General features: G+C 38.2%; 1 protein-coding gene across 3 annotated transcripts in view; it reads left to right on the top strand.

The window, feature by feature from the left end:
* AKAP10 (A-kinase anchoring protein 10) overlaps positions 1-13,817 on the top strand; it is an 80,780-nt gene that overhangs the window by 52,234 nt on the left and 14,729 nt on the right. For all 3 annotated transcript variants that reach the window (XM_059147271.1, XM_059147272.1, XM_059147269.1), the window contains 4 exons: positions 49-193; positions 2,754-2,927; positions 7,817-7,926; positions 9,896-9,978. In XM_059147271.1, the coding sequence (XP_059003254.1) occupies positions 49-193; positions 2,754-2,927; positions 7,817-7,926; positions 9,896-9,978 (512 nt within the window). The remainder of the gene's footprint in view (positions 1-48; positions 194-2,753; positions 2,928-7,816; positions 7,927-9,895; positions 9,979-13,817) is intronic.

Here is a 13,817-nt window from a genome sequence, read left to right as displayed (position 1 = left end):
ATCCTGGCTAGGCAATTTGGTTTGACTTTGGCTGTCTTTATACCACAGGTATTTCTCCCTCCAGGCCACACATCCTCTTGGATTTGATGATGTTGTACGATTAGAAATTGAATCCAATATCTGCAGGGAAGGTGGGCCACTCCCTAACTGTTTCACAACTCCATTACGTCAGGCCTGGACAACCATGGAGAAGGTAACCAAGAACTTCAAAAATATTAAACTGCAGGAAGTTTTTACTGGTGAAACCCGGAAAACATAACACGGGAAAAAACCAAGTGTAACAAAACTGGAAAATTGAAGCAGTGGAGCATAGTGGTTAAGAACACAGGCCTTGAGTCTGACTTTGTATGTATTACTTTAGCCTTGATAGGCTGAGTGACCTCAGGCTGTTACTGAAGTTCTTTAATTCTGGTTTCTGTTATCCTCTAAAATGGAGATAATTTGGATACTTACCTAAAAGTTATTTTAAGGAGGAAAATGAGGTAAGACATACAAAGTTCTTCTTACTAGCATTACGTCCAACACATATAAGCATTAAAATATGTTAGTGGCTATTATTACTGCCTTTATTATTAAATTTTCAAAAATAATTAGATAGCAATATTAGGCAAATTTGCTTAAAATGATCCAAACATTTTATCAGTATCTATCAATGAGGTTTGAACACTAGTTTCGTATATTGTAACTTGTGGGGTATCGCTAATAGCTTAATAATAAGGTATTAGAATTTGTGAATGATTTCTTTTTTCTAATGAACTAGAGCAGATTTTACCAGGAATTGCACAGAGCCCAGGATAAGCCCATGAAGTTATGTTGCTTATATATGTCATGTGTATCTAGGTGGAAAAGGATTAAGTAAGCACTGTTGAATAATACATGTAAAAACTGAATTTCAGAAATGTGGAAGAGTTACATATAAAAATCAAATCATTAAAAAGCTCATGGTAAACTGAATAGAGTATCAGCTATTGCCCAGAGATGAAAATTTTTTCATGATTAAAATTAAAATCTTCCTGATCGTAAAGGAAAAGTTCCAAATCTGTATCATATAAAGAATGTAAATTTTCTTTTTTTTTTTTTTTAAAGATTTTATTTATTTATTTGACAGACAGAGATCACAAGTAGGCAGAGAGGCAGGCATAGAGAGAGGAGGAAGCAGGCTCCCTGCTGAGCAGAGAGCCCGATGTGGGACTCGATCCCAGGACCCTAAGATCATGACCCAAGCCGAAGGCAGTGGCTTAACCCACTGAGCCACCCAGGCGCCCCTGTAAATTTTCTTAATAAAGTAAAATTAAAATACAGAGAAAACCAATGTGAAAATATTTCTTATAAAATGTGCATATGTAAAGAACTTACACTAATTTTAAGAATACTGTCAAGTAGATAAATGAGAAAAAGACGTGGATGATTTTTTCATCAGTACTTTGAGAATTTTTTTGTTAGGTATCGGCGTTTCAGTGATAGAAGAAACGTGGCTTCTGCCCTCCTGGACCTCTGTCTATAATGAAGGCACACATGAAACACAGATAACTTACAGTCATGTGCTAACTGCTCTGAAGGAAAAGTTGGTAGTAGGAAATGCCAGTAATAAACATGGGAACTTATTCAGCATCATTAATAATTTTTATATTTTTTTTATTGTGTTATGTTAGTTACCATTAGTTTTTGATACAGTGTTCCAAGATGCATTGTTTATGCACCACACCCAGTGTTCCATGTGATATGTGCCCTCCATAATACCCACCACCAGGCTCACCCATCCCCCCACCCACAATTTTTAAATGTAAATAAAAATATCCATATTATCATTATGCACTTATTAACAGTGATTTGGAAAAACATATCTGGTATTGGAAAGCCTATGTCAAAACAGAGACCTTGATACATTGCCGGTGATATAAATTGACAGCATCCTTCTGAAGAGTAAATTGGCCATATATATCAAAGCTAAAATAGGGTGTCTGAATGGCCTTGGGCTCAGGTCATGGTCCAGGAGTCCTGGGATCGAGTCCCACATCGGGCTCCCTGCTCATCTCTGCTTCTCCCCGACCCCTCCTCTCATGCGCTCTCTCTCATTCTCTCTCTCTCAAATAAATAAATAAAATCTTTAAAAAAAAAAAAAAAAGGCTAAAACACTCACACTGTTTAACTCAATAATCACACGCCTGATAATTTATCTTAAGGAAATCAGTTCAGAAGTAAATAATAATAATAATAATAATAAATACATAAAAGAATTTATTATTATTTTTTTAAAGATTTTATTTATTTATTTGACAGAGATCACAAGTAGGCAGAGAGGCAGGCAGAGAGAGAAGGAAGCAGGCTCCCTGCTGAGCAGAGAGCCGGATGCAGGGCTCAATCCCAGGACCCTGAGATCATTACCCAAGCCGAAGGCAGCGGCTTAACCCACTGAGCCACCTAGGTGCCCCACATAAAGACTTTATAACCAGAAAAATCTCATTTCAGATTAGATCCACTCCCTGCATGTTTTCTGGTCACTAAGAAGTCTAAATATCAAGTCTATGTAATAGTTTTATGGCAAGCTTTTGGGTGGGGGGACACCTATAAATTGTACTCGTAATTTTAGTCACAACATAAACTGTACACGAAGGGGTAATACTTGGAGCGTAGCAAGGAAAAGCAAAGCCCTATTTGCTAGCTGGAGGGATTATGCGTAAAACTTTGTTTTCAAACAAAGTTTTAATTGTATTTGAATCCACCTTTAAAATGATGCTTATCCTCTCTTCCAGGTCTTTTTGCCTGGCTTTTTGTCCAGCAATCTTTATTATAAGTATTTGAATGATCTCATCCATTCGGTCCGAGGAGATGAATTTCCGGGAGGAAATGTTTCCCTGACTGCCCACGGCTCTGTGGGCCCTCCTGAGGACTCTCACCCAGGTGGTCCAGACAGCTCGGCTTCTCAGGTACTCATCAGTTAGCCTCTGGCGATCGGAAGAGAGGTGTATGGATCCTTTCCTTCAAATACCAGTAGCAGATATGGTTTGGAAGTTTTTGTTGTAGAAGAAACAAAGTAGAAAAATAAAATTAGCCTTACTTACTATATGTCTCAATAAACATGTCATAGTGATTAACGGTGTATTATATTGGAAGGTACTGTGTTGTTTCATTCAGGCCGTTATTCTGCCTGACACTCCAGCTGTGGCTTTCAGTAATTAGACAACATGATATGCATTTATAGCCTCTGAAGAGCTCTTTGTGGAATTATTTGGGAAATTTTAGTGACTACATTTGAAATGCTTTTTCTTTTAAGATTTACTTATTTATTTGAGGAGACAGTGCATGTGAACATGAGCAGAAGGGAGAGAAGGGAGAGGGAGAGAAGGAGAGAGAACCCCAAGGAGACTCCACACTGTACGGAGCAGACTTGATCTTCCTGAGATCCGACCTGAGCTGAAACCAAGAGTCGGACGTAACCGATTGTGCCACCCAGGAACCCCTAAAATAATTCTTCATAATTCTTAATATTGTATTTCACTGAAGAGTTTCTGGTTTCATTTTGAACTGTAGTGCCGTTGTACATTTCCTTAATCTTTTTTCATTTTTTGGAGTGCTTTCCTGTATCAAACCTTATCTGATTCTCCCCCAAATTGGATGAAATGGGTTGTCGCTAAGAGAAGAGATCTAGAAAGATACTACGAAGTTAACTAATTGTATTAAAATCACACAGTAAGTGTAGAGCCAGAACATATTCCCTGTCTAGTGTTCTTCAGCATAACGGAGCATGATTATTTTCACATCACACTGTTGACACATACGTAACACTTCAGATTTTTTTTTTTTTTTTTTTAAGATTTTGTTTATTTGACAGAGAGAGAGAAATCACAAGTAGGCAGAGAGGTAGGCAGAGAGGGAGAGAGGGGAGGAAGCAGGCTCCCTGCGGAGCAGAGAGCCCGATGTGGGGCTCTTTCCTAGGACCCCGGGATCATGACCTGAGCCGAAGGCAGAGGCCTCAACCCACTGAGCCACCCAGGCCCCCTCACTTCAGATTTTTTGACACAGGGCCTTGGATAAATTTTCTTAGTTTCTGTGACAGTACTGCTTATCACCATCAACAAGGCTCTCCTTAGTACGTTTCCTTCCTATTTAGCTTATGTATGGTGACCTGCCGAATGTGGTTGCCATTTTGCTTTTTGAGATAGGCTAGAATGTTTAGTTGTTACTTCAGCACTTAAAAGTTCTAGCTGCTGACCTTAAAATGTATTCTTACATTTTAGGTTGAAGTATAGTATATATACAGAAAACTCAGTATATCATAACTATATGTAGCTTGAAGAATTTTCATAAACAGACTTGATCTGTGTATCAAGGATCCAGATCAGGAAACATGACATTATCAGTACGTCATAAACCCTCTTGTGCCCTCTTCTAGTCACTGTCCTCCCTGCTAGAATAGCTACTATCCTGATTTTTGATGGCATAGGTTAGTTTTACCTATTTAGTTACGTAATTGAAATCAGTTTATATATACTCTTTTTTTAGTACAGCTTTATTGAGATATAATTCATATACCATACAGTTCACCCATTTATGTTGTATCATTTGGTGATTTTAGTATATTCATAGAGTTGCTCAACTGTCACCAAAGCCAGTTTAAAGTTTTTCATCTGAGAAACCCTGTGTCCTTTAACTAATACCATCCATATCCTGCAATTCTTCCAGCCCTAAGCTACTGCTAATCTATTTTCTGTTTCTATAGATTTGCCTATTCTGGACATTTCATATAATTGGAACCATATGATGTATGGTCTTTTGCGACAGCCTTCTCTCATTTAGTGTGCTGTTTTCAAGGTTCAGCCATGTTTAGCATGTATCAGCACTTTATTCCTTTTTTTGTTTGTTTTGTTGTTGGTGGTGGTAGTTTAAAAAAAGTCATTTACTAGAGAGAGAGAGAGAGACAGTGTGAGCTAAGGGGTGGGGCAGAGGGAGAAGCAGACTCCCCACTGAGCAGGGAGCCTGTCACTGGGTCGATTCCAAGACCCTGACGTCATGACCTGAGCCAAAATCAAGAGTCCAGCGCTCAACTGATTGAACCACCCAGGCACCCCAGAACTCTATTCCTTTTATGGCCAAATAATACTCTGTTGTATGCTCATACCACATTTTATTTATACATCAATTGATGGACATTTGGATTGTTTCTGTCTTTTGATTATTACAGATAATGCTGCTGTACAAGTTTTTGTGTGGATATAGGTTTTCATTTCTCTCATATATATATATATATACACACACACACACACACACACACACACCTAGAAGTAGAATTCTTAGCTGAAATGACAAGTGTTTAACTCTGTCCTAATTACCTTTCCTTGAGTAACAAGTTTTGAAATCAGGAAGGAAGTGAGTCTTCCCACTTAGTTCTTCTTTTTTCAAGATTGTTTTGACTATTCGAGGTCCCTTGAGTTTTCAAATGCATTTAAGGATTAGTTTGTCAACTTCTATGAAGACTCCAGCCAGAATTCTGATGGGGAAGTGCATCAGTTCCATCGATCAGTTTGGGACAAATTGCCATCATAATGATATTAAATATTCTGACCCATGAAGGTAGGATAGCTTTCATTTATTTCAAATCTTCTTTAATTTCTTCCAATAACATTTTGTAGTTTTCAAGTATCAGTTTTGCATTTCTTGTTTCTTTTAAATATTTTATTTTTTTTTTTAAAGATTTTATTTATTTATTTGACAGAGAGAGATCACAAGTAGGCAGAGAGGCAGGCAAAGAGAGAGGAAGAAGCAGGCTCCCCGCTGAGCAGAGAGCCCGATGTGGAGCTTGATCCCAGGACCCTGGAATCATGACCTGAGCCGAAGGCAGAGGCTTGACCCACTAAGCCACCCAGGCGCCCCTAAATATTTTATTCTTTTTGATACTATTACAAAGGGAATTTTTTCTTATATTCATATTTTCATTGTAAGCATAAGAAATATAATTTTTTAAAAATTGAGATAAAATTCACCTAACAAAGTTAACTATTATGAAATGTCTAATTCGGTGACATTTAGTATATATTCAGTGTTGTGCAACCTTACTGCTATCTGGTTCCAGCCTTTTTCATCGCCCCAAATGGAAACCTCACAAATGGAACATTAAGCAGTCACTCCCCATACCCACCTGTATTTTCTTCTAAGAGTTTTAGGCCTTTGATCCATTTTGAGTTAGTTTGCATGTTGTGTGAGGTAGGGCCAACTTTATTTATTTATTTTTTTGCATGTGGATATCTAGTTGTCCCAGAACCATCTGTTGATAGAACTATTCTTTTACCATTGAACGATCGAACTTAGCATCTTTGTCAAAAATCATTTGACCTTAAATTTATTTCTGGAACTCTCAGTTCTACTACCTTGATCTACATGTATCTTATGCCAGTACTACATTGTTTTGATTACTACAGCTTTACAAGTTTTGAAATCAGGACTGTGTGTCCTCCAACTTTGTTTTATTCAATTGTCAGATTATTGTGGCTGTTCTGGGTCCCTCAATTTCATATGAATTTTAAAATTGGGTTTTCATCGAATCTGTAGGTTCCTTTGGGCTCTATTGCCATTTTAACAGTATTAAGTCTTTTTCTAGTCCATGAACGTGGGATGTCATCCACTTATTTAAGCTGTCTTTAATTTCTTTCATCATAATTTTGTAGGGTCTCAGTGTACAAGTTTTGTATTTCCATGGGTCTTTTTTTTCCTGAATATTCTTTTTGATGCCATTATAATTAGAATTATTTTTTTAATTTCATTTTCTTATTCTTCATTGGTAATGCATAGGAATAAACTTTCTGTGCTGATCTTGTACCTTGTAACTTTACTAAATTCATTTGTTAGCTCTAATAGTTTTCTTTTGGATACCTTTATTTGAGAGAAAGAGAGTGAACAAGAGGGAGAGCACAAGCCGGGGGGGGGGGGTCTGGAAGGGGGAGAAGCAAAGGGAGAAGCATATACTTCCACACTGAGCGGGGAGCCCAGTGCAGGACCTGAACTGACCTGAAGGGGGCGCTTAGCCAACTGAGCCACCCAGGCGCCCTAGTGCCTCTTTTTAATTATTTACCCTTCTTGTTACTTAAAGAGAACTCCCTCCCCCCACACTGTAGGGTGTGTTCTATAATAAGTGTCTGTTCAGTTTTTATTTTAATTTGACCTATACCTTTGTCATGTATATTAAGCACATTCCCATCTTTTGTTATTTTAAACAATGCTACAGTGAATAATAATCTTGTGTATTAGTCATTCTGTGGAGCTAAGTCTGACTGTAATTGAATTTTTAGAGGTGGAATATCTAGGAAAACCCGTGGCTCCGGTATTTCCTAGAAATACCAATTCTGACTTTTTTGTGGGATGAGGAGTGGGAGATGACATGCTGGAGGGGAACTTACTATATACTCATCTAGCTGGTCATTTTAGAAAGTTTTCTTTAGCTTCTCCTTTGTTATGTAGCCTCACTGAAAGTCAGAAGTATTCATGTTTATTTGTAAAAGTTAGCTGAACTATGTCTGGGTGGATACGAGTCCTACATACTTGGGAAGGTAATACTCGTGAAGATAGCACATTTGTTGGAACATAGATCATTAAGAAGACAAACAGATTTGGCAATAAATAGTGTATGTTGTACATTGTAATACTGTACTTTAGTTGTATTTTGTATTTCATAATCATTGCTTTTCAACATCTCCATAATGTTGAAGTTGAGTGAGAATTACATGTATTTCAAATACTGAAGATTTTATACAACTCTGTCATAATCCAAACTTAGGACTGTTTGATTCCTGAGTAACTATTAATTTTACAATTTCTCTTGTAGTCCAGTATGAAAAAAGCCAGTGTTAAAATTCTGAAAAATTTTGATGAAGCGATAATTGTGGATGCTGCAAGTCTGGACCCAGAATCTCTGTATCAGCGGACATACGCAGGGTAAGTTTAACTGGTATCAAGAATTTTTACAAGTCTACTGAATTTTGCATCTTCTATTTTTTTATTTAAAATTTAAAAATTTTTATAATCTACTGTTACATTTTTACATAGAGTATCCAGTAGACCACAGTTAAGAGTGGAGGCTCAGGAGTGACTTCCTCGGTTTTAATCTTGGCTCTGCCACTTATTGGCAAATGGTGGACAGTAAGCCTATTGGATTAATTAGCAAAGGTTGTATTTATTAGGGAATGGTTGGTTCATTTACTTACAGCCTTAATTAAGACAGTCTGTTGGGGTGCCTGGGTGGCTCAGTCAGTTGAGCGGCTGCCTTGGCTTAGGTCCTGATCCCAGGGTCCTGGGATCGAGCCCTGCATCTGGCTCCCTACTCAGTAGGGAGCTTGCTTCTCCCTCTCCCTCTGCCTGTCGCTCTCCCTGCTTGTGCTCTCTCTTTCATTCTCTCTCTCTCTCTGTCAAATAAATAAAATCTAAAAACAAAATAAATAAGTCTGTCAATTGCAAGATGGTTTACTTCTGTAAGTATTTTGGTGTGTAAAATAAATCAATTTTAACAGATAATGTATAAAATGGGTCAGAAATAGAGAAGTAATGACTTTTCCACATCTTTAAAGATAGTTTTCAGTGTTTGTTTTAGCGTTATGGTTTTGGCATCTTCCTGAAATTTTTCTCAAAGAAGACAAATTTGTATCTGTTGGTGTATTGCAATCACATTTGAAATGAGGACTTGCTAGGAACAGTAGCCCTAAAGCAAGACCCACTGTGCCCAAAGTGAAATAATACCTTGGCATCACAGAGTTTCTTTTTCTTTTTTTACCTTTTAATTACAAATACATTAATCCCTTATACAAGTTAAATTGATAAAGCTAATGTCCCCTGTGGTCACAATCCACTACTCATTCTCTCCTTTTCCTACTCAGGATAATCACTGTTAACATTATAGTATGTATTTTTGTTTGCTTATTTCTAGTGATTGACATCACACTCTGTTCGGTATCTCATGCTTTCATTCACAGTGAGTTTTGGAGATTTTTCTTTGTTAGTTTATACAGTTTTACTTCATTTTAACTATGTTGTAGTATTCTACATATAATATTAATTACGGCTCATAACCATGGCCACTCTTCGGCCCTTTTGGTATTGATGAGTATTTAAGTTGTTGGCAATTTTTCACTGTTATACACAGAATAGCAGAAGACTTTCTTTTATTGACTTCCTTATACCATGAAGCAGATTTTAAATTTTAATAGATCTTACTGACTTACCTTTAAAAATATGTATATTTTGCATTCTTACCACCCAATGATAAAAATACTAATTTTCCGCACATCTTTATTGACATTAAATAGCATCAGATGTTTGACTTTTTATCAATCTGGACTACTGCTCCTGAGATTAAGCTTCTTTTGTTGGTTGTTCAGGTTTTTCTCCCGTGAACTGACCGTTCATCTCCTTTTTATATTTTTCTCCTGGATGATTTCTCAGTGACTTGTTGGAATTCTGTATGTTTTTTAGCTTTCATTATTGATTAGTAATATCTGTTAAGTAAGATCTTTCACTGTGTTCTTTGCCTTTTAACTTTGTTTCATATTGTTGTAAATTTATAGGATATATAATTACTTTAGCTTTATAATACACATTTTGATCTAGGGCAGCTTCCTACCTTTTTATCTCTTTTACAGAATTATCTTGGCTTTATACCTTTTCTCTTATATATAGATTTTAGAATTGTGAGCTATCTCTTCACGCATCATGTTTCATAAACCTTTCTGGGATTTTGAATAAAATTACATTGAATTAAAGATTAATTTTGCTTTCTTTGGGGAACAGTTCTATTTGAAATAAGCCTTGCTCTGAATAACATGAGCTATCTATAATGTTCTTAAAAAATTTTTCTTTCCTTAATTTAAAATTAATTGTTAGAAATCATGTTCTTCTTTTTGTACTTATATAGGAAGATGACATTTGGAAGAGTAAGTGACTTGGGGCAATTCATCCGAGAATCTGAGCCTGAACCTGATGTAAAGAAATCAAAAGGTTTGTGGTGTTTTATACTCTGTTAAGCCTTCACTCACATTAGTCATTGACTGTAAGTGAAGGATCATTTAAGATACAAACAGTTTATCTTATGAAATAACTGCCTTATCTCTCACTTGTGTTTATATCACAGCTGAGTCCAAGGGCTGTGTGTAGTTGCATCTCCCTGAATGAAAGTTCATATACTGGGGTGCCTGGGTGGCTCATTGGGTTAAAGCCTCTGCCTTCGGTTCAGGTCATTATCTCAGGGTCCTGGGATAGAGCCCCGCATGGGGCTCTCTGCTCAGCAGGGAGCCTGCTTCCCCCACCCCCCAGCTTTCTCTGCCTGCCTCTGTGCCTGCTTGTGATTTCTGTCGAATCAATAAATAAAACCTTTAAAAAATTTATATAAAAAGAAAGTTAGTGAGGCACCTGGGTGGCTCAGTGGGTTAAGCCGCTGCCTTCGGTTCAGGTCATGATCCCAGGGTCCTGGGATCGAGTCCCACATTGGGCTCTCTGCTCAGCGGGAAGCCTGCTTTCCCCCCTCTCTCTGCCAGCCTCTCTGCCTACTTTTGATCTGTGTCTGTCAAATAAATAAAATAAAATCTTTAAAAAAAAAAAAAAAAGTAAGTTCGTGAACTTGCTTCACCATGACAGAAGGCACATCTTTATGAAAGAATATTTGTCACCTTTCTATTTAAGGATGGTGAATACCCAGTTGAGGTTGGACTTAATATTTATTTTGACACCCTTTAGTTCATTAAATTTCCTCTTATTTGCTGAAAGTTATTATGAAATATTTGTGGAAAATATTAATAGGTTGAAATTCAAATCCTTTGTTTAATCAGCAGGAGAGTGCTCAGTCAATTGTTAAACCTGGAAGTCTTGGGCGCCTGGGTGGCTCAGTGGGTTAAGCCGCTGCCTTCGGCTCGGGTCATGATCTCAGGGTCCTGGGATCGAGTCCCGCATCGGGCTCTCTGCTCAGCGGGGAGCCTGCTTCCCTCTCTCTCTCTGCCTGCCTCTCCGTCTACTTGTGATTTCTCTCTGTCAAATAAATAAATAAATAAAATCTTTAAAAAAAAAAAAAAAAAAAAACCTGGAAGTCTTTTTTGACAACATTATTTGTGACTGATCTCAACTTCCAAACAATTTGTCTTACACAAGAAGATTTTGGAAACCAGTGTGGATCCATTCACTTGGGATCTAGAAATTTTTCAGTGTGATTGGATTGACAGTATTGTCTTGAGTAAAAGATACTAACTTTTGTAAGAAGAAAATGTTCCAGGAGTGCCTGGGTAGCTCAGTTGGTTAAGCGTCTGCCTTTGGCTCAGGTCATGATCTCAGGGTCCTGGCATTAAGCCTCACATTAGGTTCCCCGCTTAGGGGGGACTCTGCTTCTACCTCCCCTGCATTTGTGTGCACACACACTCGCTGCCTCTTTCTCTCAAATAAATAAATAAAATCTTTAAAAAAATTTTTAAAAAGAAAAAGTATTCTGTTTTGATAGTGTGTTTAAAATTGAGAGCTATTGTTGATCTTCCTATTAAATTTAATAGGACTACATTCCTATTATGTGTATTTTTAATTTTTTTTTTTAAGTAAACTTTATGTGGGCTCAAACTCACTACCCCAAGATCAAGAGTCACGTGCTCCTCTACTGACCGAGGCAGCCAGGCGCCCGATATTATGTTTAATTTTTAATGCAACTGTTATTTGAATGAATCACACCACTTTATGTTGAGGAGCGGTCTACTTTTGGGTCAGATCTACGTTGACAGAGTAAGCAAAAAATGCAACAATTGTTGAAATAATTTAGACCAAAAAAAGGGCCTGTTACCTGTTTCACCTTTTAGTGTATGTATGTATGTATGTATGTATGTATTTATTTATTTATTTATTTATTATTTTTTAGTGTATTTAAATAATTGATTTTATTTCCTATTTTGCCAAAGAAGTCTGAAGTACATGGTCAGGAAAAGTTTAAAGACTGAAAGAAGTCTTCACAGCTCAGTCAGTAAATAATTTTTGAGTGACTCTGTGCACTCATATTCAGGAGGCGGGTTAGAAGATACCGATCCTGCCGTTAAACTCAGAGTCTAGCCGCGTCTTTGGTTAGGTCAAACCTGATCTGGTCACCTTGAAGCGGAGGGAGTGCTGGACAAGTTCTGCAGGGGACTTGCTGGGAACGGCTCTGTGCTGTTCTCAGATAGCTTCTGTCAGTGAGGATAATGGCATCTCCAGGATTAAGAGAATTTCTCAGCTCATTAATTTTTTTGAAAAGCTGGTCTTACTCCTCTGACACCTTATGAAAAAGTGCTCCTGCTCTGGAGTACGGGTGTTGGGTGCTTCCAGGGATAGATACATATATACACATACATACAAATCAAGAGGTGTAGTTAGGAGCTAAAGATACACAAGAAGCTTTTTCCTCCACACTCTATCTCTGCTCATTTTGTTTATTGAGTCTCTTCATATTACGCATTTACTTATTCGTTCTAAAATATGAGTGCCTGCTTTATGCATCTGTCGTTCTAGATTCTGAGAAGCAAAGGAAATCTCCAGTCCTTGTGGAACTCACATTATAGTGGAAGAGACAGTAAACAGATATATACTGTGTGTGTGTACACACACGTATAAACGTAAGAATAATGGGGAGTTCTGTTTTAAAAGTGGTTGTCAAGGGTGCCTGGGTGGCTCATTTGACTGAGCGTCCGACTCTTAATTTTGACTCAGGACATGATCTCAGGGTTGGGAGATTCTCTCTCCCTCCCCCGCCTCCTGCTTACGTTCTCGCCCCTAGAATAAATAAACACATTAAAATCTTTAAAAGGAAAAAAATAAAAGGGGTTGTCTGGAGAAGCTCTTGGGTGGCTCAGTCATTTAAGCATCTGACTCTTGATCTCAGCTCAGGTCTCGATCTCGGTTGTGAGCTCACGCCCGCATTGGGCTTCACACTGGGCCTGAAGCCTACTTAAAAGAAAAAAAGAAAGAAAAGGAAAGAAGGAAGGAAGAAATAAAGAAAATGGTTGTCAGGAAAGGTCTCAATTGAGGAAGTCGCATTTCAAGTAGAGACTTGAGCAAAATGGGGGAGTAAGCCCTGGCAAGACTGCAGGAAGGGGTTCTTGGCAGAAGGACCAAGACAAGCCCTGAAATGTAAGAGCCCGGCACAATCAGGCAGCAGCAAGACCAGCACGAAGGAAGGGGGATGAGCTGAGGAGGCGGTAGGCTTCGGACGGTTCTCACAGACCATGGTAGGAAGTTCGAAGTGTTGGAAGTTGGAGAAGGGGCGTCCCAGGATGTGACTCATGTTTTAAAGGTGTGGTTTTGGCAGCTGTTTGGAAAGTAGAATGGAGGGGTTTGAGAGGAGAGGCAGGGAAACAAGGTTCGTGGTCTAAGGAGAGGAGGAGGATGGTGGTTGTGATCTAGGTCGTGGGAGAACCGTCAGATTTGGGTTGTGCCTGAAGGTAGAGGCAGCAGGGTTCTGTATCCACCAGCAAGCTGGTCCATCAGGTTACTCGCATTATTAATGTAATTGAGATGTTCCCACATGAAGTAATTAATAGTAATTTCTGCAGTTTGAGTAAATGCATCCACAGATCCCAGTGCTTCCTTCAGCTGTCCAGACATGTCTTTAAATGTATTTTTGTGGTAAGTAAATGACCTAAAGTAGGAGCCAGCAGGTTCCATTCATTTACTCAGAAGACTGGAGACGATGCTATGTGCTAAGCATACAAATAAGAACATAAACTTGGAGTTTATTTTAATCTAGCTTAGTCCCTCCTTTATGACCCTGACTCGGCGCAAGCCTGTCATGCTAATTATTCTGTCAGATGCCCTACCTTCTGGATTTTTCTGGTCGT

This window comes from Mustela lutreola, chromosome 15, assembly GCF_030435805.1.
Source record: "Mustela lutreola isolate mMusLut2 chromosome 15, mMusLut2.pri, whole genome shotgun sequence".
In the NCBI taxonomy this organism is placed as follows: Eukaryota; Metazoa; Chordata; class Mammalia; order Carnivora; family Mustelidae; genus Mustela; species Mustela lutreola.
Note: the sequence above shows the minus strand (reverse complement) of the source record. Positions and strands in the feature narration are given on the sequence as shown.